This window comes from Octopus bimaculoides, chromosome 26, assembly GCF_046866305.1.
Source record: "Octopus bimaculoides isolate indiv1 chromosome 26, ASM4686630v1, whole genome shotgun sequence".
NCBI classification, from domain to species: domain Eukaryota; kingdom Metazoa; phylum Mollusca; class Cephalopoda; order Octopoda; family Octopodidae; genus Octopus; species Octopus bimaculoides.
Window position 1 is genome coordinate 855,869 of NC_142953.1, and position 21,951 is coordinate 877,819.

Here is a 21,951-nt window from a genome sequence, read left to right on the forward strand (position 1 = left end):
GCATGTGATTTGTGTGTGTGTTGTATCTGCCCAAACAGAAAAGCTAATACATGTCTCCAATACCATTACCACCACCACCACCACCACAACCACAAGCACCATCTCCACCACTGTCACTACCACTGCCACCACTACCTCCATTACCACCACCCTCAATCTGTATAACACAACCTACCTCCATTCACCCCCTCATTTTCTCTGTCCACACAACCTGACTTACTGCATACACACCCACACACCCACAACTCCCTTTCTGCTTCTCTCCCTCTTCTATGTAACTTCCCTACACACACACACACACACACACACGCACACACACACACACACACACACGCACACACACCAGGACAATACTGTCCCTGCCCTCCCCCCACTCCTGTTCTGTTACCTGAGTCAATGTCACACTCACGCACACACACTGAGGTTGCTAGGTAACAAACATAAACAAACATGGCCGTGTATAGTTCTCCACTTCCTCCACTGTCTCTGCCTGAGGTGGTGGTGGTGGTGTTGGCAGTGGTGGTGGTGGTGTATTAAGCCCAGCTGATTGAGGAGGTAAGTAATGACATTCCTATAAAACAGGGGTTTCAATCCCTGCATACTTCCCACTTACACACATTACACTGTCTTGTCAGTCAACATACGACCTGCTAGAAATAGTAGTCGAATAAAGCCTCAAATCACACTTAGAAAGGACGGAAGGACATATTCGATAATGTAGTCATAGATATATTACAAACTGGACGATCATGGCTGGAATGGCATTAGGACTTACCTAGGGTTAAACAGAATCAACTACAGTAACAACAACAACAACAGGCACCTGTTATATAAGCAAATGAGGGAGCTTATATGCAGTCACTGGATCTGCTAAAAAGAGCAGTCAAATTACTCTCAGATCACTTCCAACAATTTTAGGAAAAAGGAAGGATGCATTGGAAAATGTAGTCTTAGACATATATAACCACTCCCTAGCATCTCTGTCAAAAAAAGGATGGGTGGTCATGCTTGAAACCCTCTGATCAGGTTTGAGCTGGAGCTAAGCTGATCAAGGCTGACCCGGTGTTAAATAACATCATCATCATCACCATCATCATAATCATCATCTACTTCTATTCCCAACGTATTTTACTGGTATTTATTCATATTCTACTCTTGACTCTCCCATTCATCACACACCAATATATACAATATGAAGACACACTTTATATATATGTAGTCACATACATATATGTATATATGTATAGGTAGATAGATAGATAGATAGATAGATAGATGGTGGTGGTGGTGGTGGTGGTGGTGGTGGTGGTGGTGGTGATGCTATGCTACGTATCGTATCTAGTCTCTTCCTCTCTTTCCAAATTTTCCCAATTTCTCAAATACGAAGCAAATGGAGACATCATGCTCTTATGTTCTTCTTATATTCTTCATGAAATCTTTTATTTATTTGTCATTTGACTGTGGCCATGCTGGGGCAGCACCTTGAGGGGCTTTATTTGATCAAATAGAAGCCAGTATTTATCTTATTCAAAATGTAGTGTGTGTGTTGTAATGCACGTTTGTAAATAATAAATTACATTAGATTAGATTAGATTAGATTAGATTAGATAGGTAGATAGGTAAGTAGATAGATAGATAGACAGATAGATCAGTAGGCTTGAAGAGATCGTAGTACTTGTTGTAAAGTGTATTCTGTATATTTACTTAAACCCATTTAAAAATCTGGTCTGTACTTGAAAGTTTACTTGTTGAAAGACAGAGTGTTGACATTTTGGAATACTCAGAAATGGAGGCCCGGATATTTAATAATACTAATTCATAAAGTGGCACTCTGTTGCTTATGATAACAAGGGTTCCAGTTGATTCTAGCAATGGAACAGCCTGTTCATGAAATTAACATGCAAGTGGCTGAGTAATCCACAGATTAAAGGGAAATAAAGTTTCTTGCTCAAGAACACAACACACTGCCAGGAATCGAAATCACAACCTTACAAGTGTGAGCCCCAAACCCTAACCACTTGACAACCGCTGCTGGTGTGTTTACGTCCCCGTAACTTAGTGGTTTGGCAAAAGAGACCAATAGAATAAGTATTTGGCTTACAAAGAATAAGTTCTGGGGTCGATTTGTTTGACTAAAGGCAGTGCCCCAGCATGACCGCAGTCAAATGACTGAAACAAGTGAAAGAAATATGCAGTAATTAGGAAAAAAGTGAAACTGAAAACTTGAGAAAAGTGAAACAGTTAGATCTAAGAATGGCCAGGAGATTCTCTTCATGGCACTGCCAACAGATGTAGGAATTCTACATTTTATAGATAGATGTATATTGGTGATGCTAAAAAACACAAATACCAATTCTATCCGATGAGCAAATATTATTGGTTATTGATCAGTGAAGTTGTTCTGTCAAAGTTCCAAGGTATATTTGCTATTGATCTGTCACCGACCCCAAAGTGTCAATGTGTAATTTGATACGATTTCAATAAAATCAATCACCTGAGTTAGGATAGCTTGGAAGTAGTGTAAACAACATTGTATCGTTGTTTGGCGGGGGTTAAGTAGAACTTCCCCCTTTCCATCCTCCATCCGCGGAGTTGCTATCGATTCGAAGATGAAGAACTGAAGAAAACAAATAATCCTATAATCACTATTAAAAGAAGAAGAAAAAGAAAAAAGCGGGGGGGGGGGACAAATTCGATGACCTGGCATTTGTAGGTTGTGTTGTAGTAGTGGTAGTATTTCTGTGCAACAGTACAGGTTGATGGATCAATTACTGTTACAACCCTAAGACTTCTGTTTCTTTATTGCAGTGTAGCAATGGCCATATGGCTAAGCAGTTTGTTTTACAACTGCATGGTTCAAATGAGGTGTGTGTGGCTTAGTGGTTAGTGTATTTGACTCACAATCATAAGGTCAGGAGTTCAATTCCAGGTGATGCACTGCGTCCTTGAGCAAGACACTTTATTTCACATTGCTGCAGTCCATTCAGCTGGAAAAACTGAGTTGTACCTGTAATTCAAAAGGGGCCATCCTTGTCACATTTTGTGTCATGCTGTATCTCCCCGAGAACTACCATAAGGGTACACATGTCTGTGGAGTACTTGCATGTTAATTTCTTGAGCAGCTGTTCAGATGACCAGATCAACTGGTTTATCCAAATTCTCCTTTAATCATTTACTAACAAAACCTAGCGCTCAATTATTATTGGTATGAATATGAATTCATATGAATGTATGTATGTATGTATGTATGTATGTGTGTGTATGCATGTATGTGTGTATGTGTGTGTGTGTGTGTGTGTGTATATATATATTCTGAATAGCTCCATGAATCTGTCTCTTTCATGTGGTGAAGTGGTGTTCTCCTCTTCATGTAGTAGGATCCTCTTTCGTTTCTGATTTCTGTGTATATTTTGTTTTTGATGTTCAGTAACATTATTTCTAAAGTTTTGATAAAGGCATGATAGCCACTACATCTTGCTCCCCTGTCATACATATCAGAAACTATTCTGAAGATAATTAACCATTATTACCATAATCAAACCAATGCTAATTATAATAATCATGGAACTTCGACGAGTTTGTGTGTTGGTAAGCTTTTAAGAAGAAACATGTTCTGAAATAAAATAAGTAAAATAAAGAAGTGAAAAAGAAAAGAAATTTTTCCTATTTCTGAAATATAAGAAAGAAAAGAAATGGAATATGTGTTGGTCTTTGACTGCTAAATGGATGGCTGTGACTTCTGGTCTTTGACTGAAGGTCAGAATTGGTTAGAAATTTAGTTGTAATTACTAAAAAGCACAATGACCCCAAGGTAGAAAATCTACATTAGTTAAGGGCCCACTGTTCCATTCTTAGAATTAGATGTCAAACCAAATTCTGTTGGCAATGGATTTGCTGCTAATTCTATTTAGATTTAAGATGGAATGTCGTAAAAATGGTCACTGGAACTGACTCACATCGAAATATTTGGCTTCAAATTATCACATTTTGGAATAGAAAAAAAATTAAGAATCCTACACAAAAGTAATTTCATATTTTATTTAACTTGTAAGAAGCATGAAGACTATGGCAGAATAAAATGGTTAGCATGAGAGAGGGTTCTATTTTTTAGCCTACAGACACATCTTTTGGGGTTATATTGGACACTGATTTGATCAGTTCAATATTCAATCATCTCTAGGTGCTCTGATCACACACACACACACGCATATATATATATGTATATATACATACATATCATTATCATCATCCTTTAATATCTGTCTTCCATGCCATGTCCGATGCTTCTTATGTCCAACATCAGATGCATAAGAAGCCTGTCATATATATATATATATATATATGACAGGCTTCTTTCAGTTTCCATTAGCCAAATATGCTCACAAGGCTTTGATTGGCCCAAGGTTAGAGAAGAAAACACTTGCACAAAGAGCCATGCAGTGGGACTGAACTCAGAGCCATGTCACTGTTCCAGGTTCCAGGTTCAGTCCCACTATGTGGCACCTTGGGCAAGTGCCTTCCACTATAGCCTCAGGCCAACCAAAGCCTTGTGAGTGGATTTGGTAGATGGAAACTGAAAGAAGCTTGTCGTATATTTTAAATATGTATATGTTTGTGTGTGTGTGTGTGTTTAACAACCCATGTTGGTGTGTTTATGTCCCAGTAACTTAGCAGTTCGGCAAAAGAGACCGATGGAATAAGTACCAGGCTTACAAAGAATAAGTCCTGGGGCTGATTTGTTGCAAGTAAAGACAGTGCTCCAGCATGGCCACAGTCAAATGAGTGAAACAAGTAAAAGAATAAAAGAATAGGGTTGAGGTGTGTGAATTAAAGTTTGAAACTGTTTCAGGTCGAATGTGGCAACGATGAGATCAAAGCCCGAAGAAGAGCAAAATACCAAAAGAAAACTGAAGATATTTGGATGTCCTCTTTACCAAATTCATTATGAAAGTTGCAGTCTGCCAGCTGAAGCCACAGAACTGATCAGTTCAACAAAATGGTTAAATTGTTACGGATTGAAAAGGCATCAACTGGATCTGTTCAGTTTGGTGCCAAATATTGGCTTCAAAGTCTCGGAAGGTCAGTCTCCAGAAACTATTTTTATTTATTATTCCGTTTTTTATTTGAAAATTCTTTTGACCAGGTTATTCGATGTGGCTGAGTGGCTGGGGTGCTCAGCTCACGATCATAAGGGCTGTGAGTTCAATTCCCAGCAGTGCATTGTGTCCTTGAGCAAGACACTTTATTTGACTTTATTGCTCCAGTCCATTCAGCTGGCAAAAATGAGTTGTACCTGTAATTCAAAAGGGCTAAGCCCTGTCACATTCTGTGTCATGCTGAATCTCCCTGAGAACTACATCAAGGGTATGCATGTCTGTGGAGTACTCAGCCACTTGCCTGTTAATTTCACAAGCTGGCTGTTCTATTGATCGGATCAACTAGAACACTTGTCATCATAACTGATGAAGTGTGAGAAAAAATAATTATTAAAAAATAATTATTAAAAATAATTATTAAAAGGCTGATGATGTTATTAAAGGAAATGAAAGTGCAACAAATGAATCTGTTGTTTGTTTCTACAGAATATGAAGGCAGTCTTCGGAAACCGGTCAGTTCCAAATATGGAGTTGGACTCTTCCAGCAAATTTACCGATCTGATGGGAAAACATTTAATGTGAGTAAGACTCCATACTGTTCTTTTTGTGATCGAGAGGAGGAGGCAGAGGTAGAGGATTTAGATGAGGGTGGATTATGTGCAGGGTGGAGGAATGTGTATGGGTACATGGTGCGAGAAGAGAGTAGGTGCATGATGAAGGGGTGGGTAGTGATGAGGGAATGCATAGAAATGAGTGGAGGAATGTGGTTTCGTGGTTAGAGCGTTGGACTCGTGATCAGAAGATTGTGGTTTCAATTCTTGGACTAGGCAATGTGTTGTGTTCTTGAGCAAGACACTTCATTTCATGTTGCTCCAGTCCACTCAGCTGGGGAAAAAATCGCATTGACAGGAAATAAAACTGAAGTGAAACATAACCAGTGTGTGTGTGTGTGTGTCTTTATCGGCTGTATGATCCTCCCAAAATGTAACAATTTATATATATATATGCGTGTGTGTGTGTGTGCATGTGTATACACATGTATTACAGTGAATGGAAGATAGAGAGAAAATAGGGTGTGTGTGTGTGTGTGCATGTATGCAGAGTATAAAATTACAACTAATATTTGAATTTAATTAACTGTCCAGTCTCTTGATTAAAGCATTGTTAGTCATGTAATCAATTTATCAAGTAACCCGAGTCGTTCCAGTATTTATGATTTACAAATTGTTGTTGGTGTCTTTAAAGATTCTTTGCAGAGATTCTAATGGTTTACACATGTCATACCTATAACCTTCTTCACCGCCATCACTATCAATGCTGGACAGTGGTCAAACATTTTTCATTGAATCATTGTTATTGAGCTATGGTATATATATATATTAGCAAGGTAACCTGCATTGGGGCTGAACCCAGAACCATGTGACTGGGAAGCAAACTTCTTACCACACAGCCACACCTGCGCCTATATAATTGACTAAGTTTATTTTTCTTTCCATTCTATATTGTAAACAGGCTTTTTATCCTTTTTCCTTATATTAACATCAAAAACAAACGTTCATCAGCATCAAGAGAAATTTTCAGATGCTTACGAAGGAATCGGTAGAGCATGGTTTTGTGGCAATCCAACACATTTATCTCTGTCTTTGTTTTTTGGTTTTGTTTCTGAAGATCGTCTGCTGCAGAGTAAAACTGGAATCAATTGCTGAACGTCTTGAATACTTCCTGCGATTATATCGGCAGCGACTTTATTGGTTAATCTCAGGGAGCCGTAAGGTATTTGGTGTGATAGAAGAAACTTGCATATGTTTGGTGTTGGTACCCTCAACAGAGGTGGACTGTGAGGGGAGCTGGGACACGTTCAAGAAGTTTCTTGGTCTGTTATTAACAGACCAAGTGGCTCAGTTGAGACATTTCAACATCGTTATGTAAGTATCGTTATATATAATGACTCTTTCTATTATCATCATCATCACCATCACCATCACTACCAGTTCTATAGACACCTGACACTTTAACTCTTTAGCATTTAAACCAGACACATCAGACACAGACCAAAATATTTTATCTGTTTCATGTTCAAGCCAGCCAGATCTGGCCTCTCACACCTGTCCTACAATCTGTATACTACTAAAACTCTATGATTGCTTGCTTGTTTGCATGCAGGCTTGTCTGTAATTTAATACAGCCAAACTGGCGCAGAATGCTAAAGGGTTGAATCAACCAAATCCATTCCAAATATTCTTCTTGTTTTGTTCAAGAACTCAACACACAACTGGCCTGGGAATCAAAACCGAGGTGCTGTGTTTATCTCCCACCACCACCTGACAAGCGGTGTTGGTTTGTTTATATCTCTGTAAGTTAGCAGTTTGGCAAAAAAAAAAAAAAGACTAATAGACTATGCTCTAGGCTTAAAAAAATATGTACTTTGGTCAGTTCATTCGACCAAAATCCATCAAGGAAGTGCTCCAGCATGGCCACAATCTAATGATCAAAAACAAGTAAAAGAGAGAAGATTGTTAGCATTGGTAAGATCAATAACAATAAAGTGTTACATGGTTTAATCCCCACCCCACCAATTCTCATTATGAACTCTGACCCTCCATATTGAGAGCTACTTAAAACTCACAATATTAATTCTCTCCCTTGTAATACTCTGTTGCAGAGTCTCTGAAGACATTGACTGGTTCCAACCAGAAATGGTGCACGTATGTCACGATTCAATACACAAAGCAGTAGAATGGCTCCAAGATAAACCAAGACCAATGATCTCGACATTATCAATTTGTGAAGCTGTTGTTGCAGTTATGGAAGATCAAAAGGCAAATAAAAAGTCATTTTTATTCTTTCCTTGTTCTATTCAAATTTCTGAAGCTAATTTCACATAAAGATTATTTGTCATAATTTAAAAAATGTTATCTTATAACTAATAACCTGTAATTTTTTGCATTTAGTTTAGAAGTGTATGTATGGTTAAGGTGTGTGGTTTATAGTCATGTGGTTATGAGTTCAATCCTGCTGTTTGGCATTTTGGACAAGTATCTTCTGCCAGTGGTAAGACACTGTGTGGGAGAAGACCTGTTCAACCCATGCAAGCAAGGAAAAAGGGACATAAGACATGACAATAATGATGATGATGAGGAGGAGGAGGAGGAGGAGGATAACAATAATGATGATGACAATGACAGTGATGATGATGATGATGATGATGATGACGACGGTGATGATGATGATGACGGTGATGATGATGATGATGACAGTGGTGATGATGATAATGTCGATGGTGATGGTGGTAGTGATGGTGATGATGACGATGGTGATGATGGTGGTGATGATGATGATGGTGATGGTAGTGGTGATGATGACAAAGATGTTGATGATGATGGTAATAGTGATGATAATGAAGATCGTCATCATAACATCAACAATGATGATGACGGCAATGAGGATGATTGATGACTGATGTCTCTTTACTGTGTGCCATTCAGCCATTTCCTATTTGACATTGATTTACTTCTAGATGGACGCCATTTATTTAATCGTCGAAGGAACAGCAAAACATTTCTGCCAGGAGATTCTCAAAGACAAGGTAAGGGTTTAAAGACATTGCAGCATGTTTGATTATTGTTGTTGTCATTGTTATTTAAGCCAAGGTCAACTCAGATTGAGTAAACCAAGGGTTAAAGGCATTCCAAGTATGACCATCCAGTATTTTCGGATGTAATATAAGTTTATTCTAGATGGCATAGTTCAGTACGTCCTTCCATTTTCTGAAAGAGAGTATGGTGCAATTTGAGAGAGAGATTTCGTGGGAGGAAGGTTAATTAATTACATCGACCCCTGTGATCAACTGGTACTTATTTTATCAACCCCAAAAAGATGAAAAGAAAAGTCCGGCATGCTAACAATTCTGACAGCTCACCACCTTAATAATGAAAACAATAATAATAATAATAATAATAATAATAATAATAGCACTCAGAGAGTGCAAGCCTCTGCCAAGGCAGCACCAATGTCCTCTCAACGATTAGCCAGAGAAGATTTTTAAAATGAGAATATCTGAAATTAACTCAACTGCTCTCACGAATGAGAATACTAAAAATTAACCCAACCACTCAAAAATCAAAAATCATCTATATTTAAGGCATCCAGGCATCATGTGTGAGTGATTTAGCTACTATTTCTAACATGACAACAACAAGTCTAAATTTTCTCCTTTGTTTTCAAAGATTTTACAAAACCCCCACCTTTTTTTTTTCTCCAGTTATTGAGGGCTCCTAGGAGAATCCCTGTTCACTCTGTCTCCCTAAACTGTCCCTCACAGCAGACTTTTGACTTTCTAAAAGAACTTTCCAGTTGTACAAATGCCAGGTAAAGGGCTTCTTTTATATTCTCCATATTTTGCTTGTTTCAGTCAAGGAAGTGCTCCAGCAAGGCCACAGTTTATGCTGGGGCTCTGCCTTGAAGAATTTCAGTTGAACAAATAAACCTTAGTACTTTTATTTTTACACACACACACACACACACACACACACACACACACATATATATATATACATATATACATATATATATATATATATATATATATATATATATATATATATATATATATATATGGGGCGGATATTAAAACAATTCCAGTTTGAGCAATCATTTGAAACGCAATAGAATTTAAATTTATTGTCGACTCTTGTGTTTATGTAAATGAAAGAGAAAAAATATAATGATCCTTATTTTGCAATTAAAATGAAATAAAAATATATTTATAGGTTTCATGCTTATAATACAGATCCCAGTTTTGGCAAACGACTGGTGAGTTCCCATGGGTGTAGGGAGGACGGAGTGCAGGGATCGACAGTTTTAAACCTGCCAACTGCTGTGTCACCGAGACAAGATGTGGTATTAATTTTTGATGAGATTGAAGAAGGAAGAAATGCTCTGGATGAAATAAGAGCACTTATAGATTCTTCAGCACCAATAAAATTGGGTTTGTATTCTTCAACTGCTCACTTACGCTTTTAAATTGTGTCTTTTAGTGAGAAAACTGCGTAAATTGCCATCGGAATGACATTCTTCGAAAACAAATTCAGACATATATACAGACAAGCATGCATACATTGTGTGTGCGTGTGTGTGTGTGTGTGCACATACATGCACACACACACATGTATATATATCTATGTACATACATACACATATATACACACATATACATACACACACACACTCATATATATATATATACACGCTCATTCAGTGTCAACCTAATACATTCACTGTTTGCCTTTTGACTTGTTATTTTTGTTTTTATTTGTATTGCTTTTGTTGATTTGCCCATATATAATATATATTTATATATATAATATATATACATATATATATATATATATATATATATATAATACATATACCTATATATAATATATATACATACATATACCTATATATAATATATATACATGTAGAACATTGCTTTATTGTAGATCCTGAACAGATTAACGACCAGTTAAAAACACCCACAAGGACACAACTTAATGAGATGACCCTCACTTCAGAGGAATGGCTTCAACAAAATGGAATCCATGCCAATGGATTGTCCCTCCATCATGTCTTGCAAGAAGTTTCCTTTTACCACAAAGATGGACAACTCCATTTATGGCTGCCACCCATTGATAAACACAGACAGACTACTGCAGTAAGAAGCAGGTTTTAATTATGATCTGATTGATTCCTGACAGGTTAGATCAGATGTGTGTGGCAGTGTTGGATTAACAACAATACATCATCATTTTCATTTAACATCCTTGTTCCATTCTGGCATCGGTTGGATGGTTTCACAGGATCCGGTGGAGCCAAAGACTGCAATGTACTCCAGTCTCTACTCTGGCATGGTTTTTAGGACTGAATGACCATCCAAATGCCAACCACTTCACAATATATGCTGGGGGTTTATTCTAATTAACTGAATATGTACTTATATTAATTAGCTGACTATACTGTAATTAATTGAACTAAATGTAATTAACAAACTCTACATTTGTTTTAATTAAGTTTGTGTTGGTCAAATGTGTTGAATTTTCTCTTGTTTTAATTAAGTAAATATTCAATTATTTTAAATAATTGACTTAACATTTATTTTAACTAACTGACTTCACACTTATTTTAATTAACTGTGCCATTGTTTTAATTAATCAAATATACACTTATTTTGATTTTATTTATTGGATCTTTACACTTTGATTATTTGTGTCTTATTTTGTTCAAATTTTCTGACGCAGGTCTTTAAAAAAAAAATACCATTTATTCTTAGCAAAAATTATTAATAAAAAATGTTATTAACTTCTAAAAATTTTGATTAAATTATTAACTTTGGACCCCCACAAAGTAAAAATGTTCTAATTGAACTCAACCGTTCTCATATATATATATATATATATATATATATATATATATATATATGCATACATATATATAGTCCCATTTTTACATAATGGCAAGGATTCTCTATGATTGTTTACAGACGTCCTGTGTAAAAGTCATTGACGCCAAATACTGCAGCACATTTCCTCTTGTGAAAATGGCATCAGGTGAAGCCATGCACGTATACATCACACCAAAGTTCCACCGCCAATATGAGGAAAAGATGTCACGAGTGTTGAAGAATATTCATCAAAGGTAAGGGATTATCAAGTTACACACACACACGCACACACATGCACACACACACGCACACACATGCACACACACACGCACACACATAGACACATCTCTTTTTGATGAGATATCTTGTGCAGCATATTGTCTTTCCATGTCAAAATGCACATGAACATGCCAAATACAGTTGTACATAATTATATTTCAATCACTGCAGCTTAATGCACATCTGCCTTATTTATTAACAACACATTTTTACAGATGAAGGGACATGGCTCAGGGTCATTTTCATAGGAATTTTCACTGGCCAGATAACTGAAGAGATGGTGGCGTAGGTTTCCGCCCCGCCATCTGAAACTCGGAGTTTTATCATGGCTACCAAATAATTGTCACATATTTTTACAGATATATATATGTATATATATATATATATATAAGCACCACTGATGCTATATTTCTGGTAAGACAGCTTCAGGAGAAATACCTAGCCAAGGATAAACCTCTGTACCTGGCTTTCGTTGACATGGAGAAAGCCTTTGACAGGGTCCCCCCGATCCTTCATCTGGTGGTCTATGAGGAGTTTTATATACACACATGTATATCTGTTTATATGTACATACGTGTGTGTGAGTGTATATACAAATATATATATATACAAATACATATACCTTTTTATATATATATATATATAAAACATGGTATGTATGTATGTTTACATATATATATATACATATATGCTGTGTGTGTGTGTGTGTGTGTATAATTACCTTGCTTGATTATACACCAAGAAGTCATTCTTTAAAGCATTCTCCTGTTTCACTGACAGAAAAACTAAAACAAGTTTCTCTTTCATGTATGTATATATGTATATATATTCAAACCTCATTTTCTAAGGTTGAAAGACCCCTTCACACTCTGACCACTTTTTCACTTCTTTCTTTCTTTCTGACTTCTTTCCAAAAAACACAAAAATTGAATGAATTTTCTTCCAGGATTACTTTGTTTTTTTGATTTTTTTCTCTCTTCTTCGTTTTCTTCTCCCAGTAATCGCTGATCGACATTTGAATGTGTCAATACTTTTATGGTTCAAGCTTCAAACAACTTTCCCTGCAATCGATTCTCTTGGCATTAGGTTTTCTTCTCCCTCTGTTTATGGAATGGTTCCGCAGTAAAGATGGAGAGATGTGTCATAGTCCATCAACTTGAACGTATGCGGCAATTGTCAGCGTGGAGAAAATCTTCTTTATCTCAACTTTATGTATATATACTTGTATACTATGTATTAAGCACATACATGCATATATATATACATATATATACATGGAAGGTGGATGTTAAACGATGATGATGATAACATATTATATATATATATATATATATATAAACACATGTATATATATATATATATATATATATATATATATATATGCATATATATATATACATATACACACATGTATATATATATCAGTAAGTGTGTTGCCCATATCGTTTCAATCAGCAAAGATGTTGGGATAACAACATGTTTGAAAGCATAATCCTTTGTTCCTTAGATTTTCACCTGTTACTGATCTGTGGTTAAAAGGGGTTCTGAGGTAGGGGTCATAGAAAAAAGAGTTCCAATGGAGTGTCTTAGTTTGGTCTTTTATTATAATTCCTTATGATCCCAATATAAATCATTCCAGTTCTTAACTGCAATTTTATTTTATCAACCCTGCAAAGATTAGCCTGAATGAGATTTGGACTCAAAATGTAAAGAATCAGAAGTAAATACCACAAGGTATTTTAGCCGTTGCTTAACCAGTTCTTTCTACTATTGTGGTTCTTGAGAGAAATGTTACAGCCAAGATTTCAGCATGGGTTGTGTAAGGTTGTGGTTTTAGAGAAGGGTCCTGGCAGATACTTACAGGCTCCTCTTTAACAGTCTAGGACTCAGCTTAATATTCTGAGTGGACCCTACTTCTTACAGTGCCTGTTTGTGACTGTGGGAGTAGGGGAAAGAATTGAGGTGGGTGGATTAAGTTAGATTAATATAGATTAGTATAGAGGATTATGGAGTCAAGGAACAAGAGAGACCACTGTAGTTAGAAGAGAAGTAAAAATATTTGACTGTCCCAGGAGGGCCCAATGTGTGCAGATTGTGTGTGAGCAAAGGATTGTGCATGAGAATTAATTTTGTTGTAGGTGGGTTGAGAATATGTTAGGTGAACGTTTGTGATCTTGGGGTCAGGCTATTTGACTTATGGTAATAATGTTGACGATTCAATTCCTGAAGAATATGTGATTGCCATGATGAGTCTCCAGAGATTATCGGGTTTAACATTTTCATGAATGGAATCCTTTGAGATGTGCAGTCCATGAGAGAATGCCAAACGATGTTCATGTGTGTTTGCTTTGTGGAATATATGGTATCTGATATTTGGAACTGCTGGCTGAAATGAATTTAAACTGGACATTTCAAACAGTTTTCCTTGAACTCAGAACTGGAAACGACAATTGTTTAGAAAATTCCTGGCAGCAAAGAAAACTAAACACTGGATGTGACGATGCCATTTTGGTAAAGATTACAGCTTGCGATTTTTCTTCTTTTTTTTTCTCTTTAATTTCTTTGTTTAGGCTACACTGGTTGAAAACAAACAACAGAGCCATTTTTGGCAGCCTGTGTGAAGACCAAATCTACATTCTCATTGATATGTCCTCATCGATGCTGCCAAAAATTGAATTTGTCTTGGAGAAAACAGAATCTTTCATAAAGGTATAGTTTACTTTGTGTTTCACCATTTTATCAGCGACGAGGAAAGGTTTCTCTCATGGGATGCTTGTTGTCATGGTGACATAAAAATGGCACTTGCAGGAATTGTGCTGCATTCATTCCAATAGATACTTTCCGTTATTGCCGTGGCAAGCGATATCACACATTGTTGATCCTTCACCACCAATGCCATGACTAACTTACTGTACTAATACCACCACCACCACCACCACCACCATCACCACCACCACCACCACCATCACCACCACCACCATCATCAGCAGCAGCAGCATCATCATTGCCACAGTCACTCCCACCATGACCATCAACACTGTTGTCACTGCTACAGTCTCCATCACAATCTCTGCTACTATTTCCATTACTACTGCTATCTGCACCACCATGATAAAGACTACAACAATCAAGAACACCACCACCACCACCACCACCACCACCACCACCACCATCTCAACCACCACCACCACCACCACCACCACCACCATCGCAACCCCCACCCCCACCACCACTACTGTCACCACCACCGTCACCACTACTACTGCTACAATCAAGCACCATAGCCAACACCATCACTACCACCCGCACATACATACATGCATGTACACACACACACACACACATATAAACATGTACATGTATATACATGTGTGGAGGTGCATGGCTTAGTGGTTAGGGGTGTTGGACTCATGATCGTAAGATTGTGGTTTCAATTCCTGGACAGAGTGACTTATTGTGTTCTTGAGCAAAACACTTCCTTTCACGTTGAGAACCAATGTTGATGTGTTTATGTCCCCGTAACTTAGCAGTTCAGCAAAAGACACTGATAGAATAAATACCAGGCTTAAAAGAAGAAAAAGTATGGGGGTCGATTCATTCAAATAAAAAATTCTTAAAAGCAGTGCCCCAGCAGGGGCGCAAACTAATGAATGAGACAAGTAAAATATAAAAGATAAAAGGTGGTGCAGTGGTGTAGGATTGAACTCACAAACAAACTGATGGTAAAATTAACAATCTTACCACTCAGCTACGTTTGTGTTCATTTCAGGTGTTGTGTATCCATATTAATGATGGCTGAGAGCTATCATTTCCTGATATATTCTATTGGATAAGCAATAAAAACACTTAGAGAAAGATTCTGACTGTTTGGCAGACCTTGTGTTTGTGGGGTTATTTAAGTTGTTACTGGAAACATCTGTCAGCTCAATTTGTTCAACAATCAGGAATAACACTTGAAATGTAATAACTTATTTCAACGGATTGTCAACAGAGAGAAAAAATATATATATATATATATATATATATATATATATATATATATATATATAATATACATATACTATATATTATATATATATATATATATATATATATATATATATATATATATATATATATATATAATATACATATACTATATATATATATATATATATATATATATATATGTATATATCTGTATGTATATATATATACATATAGATAGATGGATAGATAGATAGAGAGAGAGAGAGAGACAGAGAGAGAGAGATAGAAAGAGAGAGAGAGAGAGAGAGAAGGAGAGAGAGAGAGAGAGAGAGAGAAAGAGAGAGAGAGAGAGATTGGATATAGATTAACAGACAGATATATTCATCCCTACATAGGTGCAAGTGTGGTAGTGTAGCTAAGAAATTTGTTTCACACTCATTCAATTTCTGCTTCAGTTCCATTTTGCGTCCCCTTGGGCAAGTGTCTTCTCTTTTAACCCTGGGCTGATCAGTGATTTTGTCAGTGGTTTTGATAGACAGAAACTCGTAGGAAGGCCTCTGCGTTGGTGCACATACATGCATACACACACACACACATACATGCACACACACACACACACACACACACACACACACACATGACAGTGAGCTGGCAGAATTGTTAGCACTCTGGGTGAAATGTTTAGTAGAATTTCATCCATCTTTACATTCTGAGTTCCAATTCCACTGAGGTCGACTTTGCCTTTTATCCCTCCAGGGTCGATAAAATAAATACCAGTTGAACACTGGGGTCGATGTAATTGACTCGCCTCTACCCCAAAATTGCTCCCCTTGTGGCAAAATTTGAAACCATTATCATTGCCTTTCATCTTTTTGGGGTCAATAAAATAAGTACCAGTTGCATACTGGTGTCAATATAATCAACCATTCCCCTGCCCCATAATTTCAGGCCTTGTTCCTAGAGCAGAAAGAATGATTATTATTATTATTATCAATAATATTAATTTGCCAATTTGTTTTTTATACGTGTGTCACACTTATGAGAAAGAAATTTTGTTGCTTAAATAAATATTTTTAACTAGATCTCTTCTAATTCCTCGAAGAGATTTGAAACCACCACCTACGTGTTGTATTACTACTTCTCTTATGTTTTTTTTTTCTTCTTACTTCAAATTTTCTTCCATTTCTCGCCGAGTGTTTTCTGTACACCTAGGGCAGAGAAACTCATTGTATGCATTCCCAGTTTACACATGCAAATTCACAGGTAAAATATGTATGCAAAAAAATTAATAAATAAATAAATTCATGAATGGATGTTGTCTTCACAGCGATAATGCTCTTCTCAGTACAGGAGTCGCTCCAGTTAACACGATTATTAATATTATTATTATTATCATTTGTTGTGTTGTGCTATTTGTAGGAACAGTTGCAGGATAAAACCTTCAATTTGGTGATCTTCAACAAAACAGCCACAGCTTGGAAGAAGAACCTTGCAGAAGCAGCTCAGTGTTGCTATAGAGATGCAGTCAGTTGGCTCCGGAAGCAGGTTTGTTGTGGAAGCACCAACACATATACAGCTCTGAAGCTTGCGCTCACTGACCCACACACCCGAGCTATCTACCTGCTGACTGACGGACGTCCAGATCAGGTAGAATATAACGACTTGTTTTCTGAAGTTGGTCCTACTTCCTCTCTTAGTTTCAGATGAGTTTGTGCCATCTTGCCTGACTTGGAACTCACAATGTCTCCATCTTAATCCCACAAATAGCAAAGTCTTTCTGTGATCGTAGCATTGTTTCCTCTTCCGTTTCATTGTTTTCCTCCTTCTTCTTCAAGACTAAACTCATTCCTTTCGTCTCAATTCCTTCTTCTTCTTCTTCATAGCTCCCTACATTAAGTGGCTTATCGCTTTGTTTGGGACATTCAAAGGAATTTTAAAATACAACATTATTGAAATTTGGTCGTTATCATCATCATCATCATCATTTAACATTTGTTTTCCACGCTGGCATAGGTTGGATGGTTTGACCAGAGCTGGCAAGGCCGGAGAATTGAACTAGTGGGTATGTATGTGTGTGTGTGTGATTTTAACATCTGTTTTGCATGGTGCCTTCGGTTGCACAGTTTGTTAGAATGCAGCAAGCCGCAGTATGTGCGTGTGTGTAAGTGAGTAAAAGCTAGAAACAAATACGACAGATTGCAGATACATATATATTGGATTGGGGAATGGAAATAAAATCATTGAGAGACAGAGATAAGGTGAGTGCGTATGTGCATACATACATGCATCCCTACATTCATACTTATACATACATACATACTTAGAATGAACATGCATGCGTACATCCATACATACACAAATTCATATATTCATACATGCATACGTATATACATACACACATACATACATACAGACATAAGTGTAGAGAGCAGGGAGCAGAGAGAAAAGGTAAGCATGTGTGTGCAGACAACAAAGGGGAAACTTCCTGATTCTTCAGAAGTCAAAGATGCAAGAAAAATCACTGAAAAGGTGAAGAAAACATACAAAAATGAATGAGAATTATGAAAGCCACACGTCCTGGTAACAAGGTAAAGAGCTGATTGAATTAAATAATATAATAACGAGCAAGTTTTAATGGACAGAATTATATCTAATTTATCTGTGCAATTTGAGAAATGATTTCAGTTTATCAAGAAGTCTTTGACACAAAAATACAAATTAGGTTGGAGAATTCTAAATGTTCAAAGAATGCTTCACTTACTTCAAAGAACTCGCAGAACCCTTACAAGTATTTGCAAAGAAATTTCCTGTATGAGGGAACGATATATTCAGTCTACATCAGAGACTTTCTCAACCCATTTTGGTCCCATGTCCCACTTTGATTCCATTCCACACACATGACCACCAAAACAGAAATAAAAACTGAAAAAAAGGTGTCCCAACATCAAGGGACAAAGTTTGCACACACATGTGTATGTGTGTGTGTGTGTATATATATATATATATATATATATATATATATACGTAATACATACATGCCCACATAATACCTGCTTCTTAGTGTAATTTTAAAAAATTACTTTCTGTGGAGATAGGTATACAGAGAAATAGAGAGAAAGCAATCAGACAGGAAGAAAAACAGACTGAGACAGAGAGACAGACAAATAGATGGATGGATGGATGGAAAAAGATTCATATAGACAGATAGGTAGAGAGAAAATGAAAAAGACCTGTAGATTTAGTGGTCATGAATATATATATATATATATATATATATATATATATATATATATAGAGAGAGAGAGAGAGAGAGAGAGAGAGAGAGAGAGAGAGAGAGAGAGAGAGAGAGAGAGAGAGAGAGATGAGCAAGTCTAGATGTGCAACTATATGCGTGAGAATACATAGAGAAAGCAAAACATACAAATCTGAACATATACATACAAACAAAAATACTCAGTTGTTGATGTTGAAATTTCAATGAAGGAGCCTTGGATCTAGGTTAGAAACCGGTTCTTTCTCTGTTGGCAAGAAATCTTGAAGTAAAACGGAATAATGACAAACACATACATTGCACAACTGTATACAACATAAGCAAATACAAATGTTTATACAAGCGTATAAACATGCATACACACACATATTTCATATGCGTGTGAGTTTGTATGTATATATGTATCTTTATATATACATATGCATGTATGTATTTATATATGTATGTATGCAAACACAGATGTGTGTTTATACATACATGCAAGTGTGTGTGTGTGTGTGTGTGTGTATGTGTATAGTCACACAATCACATACACATGCACACTCACTGATGACTACATTCAACACATACATGCAAATATAGATTTGTGCACAAGCAAACAGACCTACGTACAGAGACACACACTTACACAAAGACTCACGCACACAGATGCACTGACATGTTCTCTCTCTCTCTCTCTCTCTCTCTCACACACAGAATCCGAAATGACTTTCGAAATAAGGTAATTAAAATATTAAGAAATGTCTGTTCTACTATACACGTTCACACACACACACACATGTAGTTACGTATGCATACATGTCAAAAAGTACCACTTTCATTAATCTTACGTTTCTCGTTATTTTTAAGAATTGTAATTAATCAACAAATGTAATTAATATTTCGAGAGAAAAAGAGAAGAACAATGAGGAAATCTTTGCTGGGATTGCTGATCTCATCATCTCTTCAAGACGAATATTGGAATTATGACAGACGCTTGGACAGCCCCCCCCCCTCTCTCTCTCTCTCTCTTTCCCTCTCTCCTTCTATTTCAGTTCCAAAGCCTCACTCATTCTTTCTTCTTTGCTCTGAATCATACACTTTTCTCTCTCTCCATCTCTACATACCTACCAATCTACCTATTTCCCATTGTCTTTCTTTCTCTCTCGCTCTCTCTCTGTATATATAAATATATATATATATATATATATATATATTATGTGTGTATGTATGTATATACACACACATATATAAAGAGAAAGAGAGAGTGATTTGTCTCTCTGTATGTATGTGTATATATATATATATATATATATATATATATATATATATATATACATATAATGTTTAGAGTGTGCTTCCTTTGGGGATATATAATCCACTGATGGCACATATATACACACAAACACATACATATATGCATATCTCTCCCTCTCACTATCTCTCTCTCTCTCCCTCTCTCTCTCTGTCTTGCTTAAACACCTTCTTCCTCTTTGTTTAACTCTCATGAATTTTAAGCTTCATACCAAGTTCTCGTAATATCATATCACGCATGTGTGCATGTATATCATATTATATTATCATATGTGTGCGTGTGTGTGTGTGTGTTTGACTCACAAGAGCCTGTGAAGTAGAAAAGGTAGAATATCAATATAAAACAAAGCTACACAATGGCAACTGCATGTCAATTCAATTCTGCTCTCGGTTTATTTGCAACATTTTCCATTGTGATTTTTAATGGCCCTAGACCCATTCCACGTGCAGTTCATCTTTCTGTTTTTGTTTTGTGTAATTTTGTGGCCGTTTGAGAATATATTGTCGGAAAATAAAACGTTTTTGTAAAATTGGTTTGAATAGTAATGTCATATGGTGGTTTGTACCAGATCACTGGTATCTTACATAATCTTTTAAAGATGACTGTTAATGGTTATCGGATGTATTGCCATACCACCCTGAGGTCACATTAAAGTTGGCTTCAGTGAATGACAAAGTGTTTCTGTTCAGTGTTTGAGTTCATATTTGATAATTTGGGGCAAATTGTTCGAATGTTATGTGAATGTAAGGTTGGATGCTCTCTGGGTTTTTTTTTTTTTTGAAGGGCTGCTGTACACATACCTACAGTTACACTCACACACACACACACGCACTCTCTCTCTCTCTCTCTCACATACACATGCATGCACAACTCTCAAACTTACACAAATACGTGTATATACATGTGTATATGTACACTCATACACACACACACATAAATACTCATGCATATAAACATGTTCACACACACACACACAGACATGCACACACGTACACACACACTCATGCACACACACACTCATGCACACACACACACACATGCATATGTATGCATGTTTATATTTTTCGCTTATCTTGTCTTTTACTTGGTTCAGTCATTAAACTGTGGCCATGCTGGAGCACCACACTGAGGAATTTCTAGTGAAACAAATCGACCCCAGGACTTCTTTTTGAAAACCTGGTACTTATTCTATTGGTTTCTTTCGCCAAACTGCTAAGTTATGTGGATGTAAACACACCCAGATTTCGATGTGTCTTGGGAGGGTCATTATGCCAACAAAAATGATATATACATGCACTGGTTCACCATCACTTCTTTATTATTATTATTTGTCAATTGGTTAGCTAGTTAACCAACCAACTAATTGACTTCCTTTAATCTCCATGTTCCAGCCAGCCAAACTTCTTCTGTCTCAGGTGGATATGTATCCCACAATTCCAGTGCACACAGTTTCATTCAACTGTAATGATGTGGAAGCTAATGAGTTTCTCTGTCAACTTGCTCAATTAACAGATGGTCGTTACCATCATTATAATTGTAACACTGGCCCTCATATATGTCAACCACATTGTTGGAAGGTAAAGTACAATTAATTTACAGCCTCCATTTCATAATTGTTTTA

The 21,951-nt window shown here is 36.6% G+C and overlaps 1 protein-coding gene across 2 annotated transcripts in view; it reads left to right on the top strand.

The window, feature by feature from the left end:
- The first annotated feature begins 430 nt into the window (after nt 1-430).
- LOC106871857 (von Willebrand factor A domain-containing protein 3B) overlaps nt 431-21,951 on the top strand; it is a 31,831-nt gene continuing 10,310 nt past the window's right edge. Inside the window, exons 1-13 of one of the 2 annotated variants that reach the window (XM_014918589.3) lie at nt 431-555; nt 4,850-5,079; nt 5,583-5,674; nt 6,765-7,021; nt 7,759-7,915; nt 8,614-8,682; nt 9,358-9,464; nt 9,866-10,083; nt 10,580-10,791; nt 11,617-11,771; nt 14,367-14,505; nt 17,185-17,412; nt 21,722-21,907. In XM_014918589.3, the coding sequence (XP_014774075.1) occupies nt 4,866-5,079; nt 5,583-5,674; nt 6,765-7,021; nt 7,759-7,915; nt 8,614-8,682; nt 9,358-9,464; nt 9,866-10,083; nt 10,580-10,791; nt 11,617-11,771; nt 14,367-14,505; nt 17,185-17,412; nt 21,722-21,907 (2,034 nt within the window). In that variant the 5' untranslated portion in view covers nt 431-555; nt 4,850-4,865. Of the gene's footprint in view, nt 556-4,833; nt 5,080-5,582; nt 5,675-6,764; nt 7,022-7,758; nt 7,916-8,613; nt 8,683-9,357; nt 9,465-9,865; nt 10,084-10,579; nt 10,792-11,616; nt 11,772-14,366; nt 14,506-17,184; nt 17,413-21,721; nt 21,908-21,951 lie in introns of both variants that reach the window. The other variant, XM_089342822.1, reaches the window with a different exon arrangement.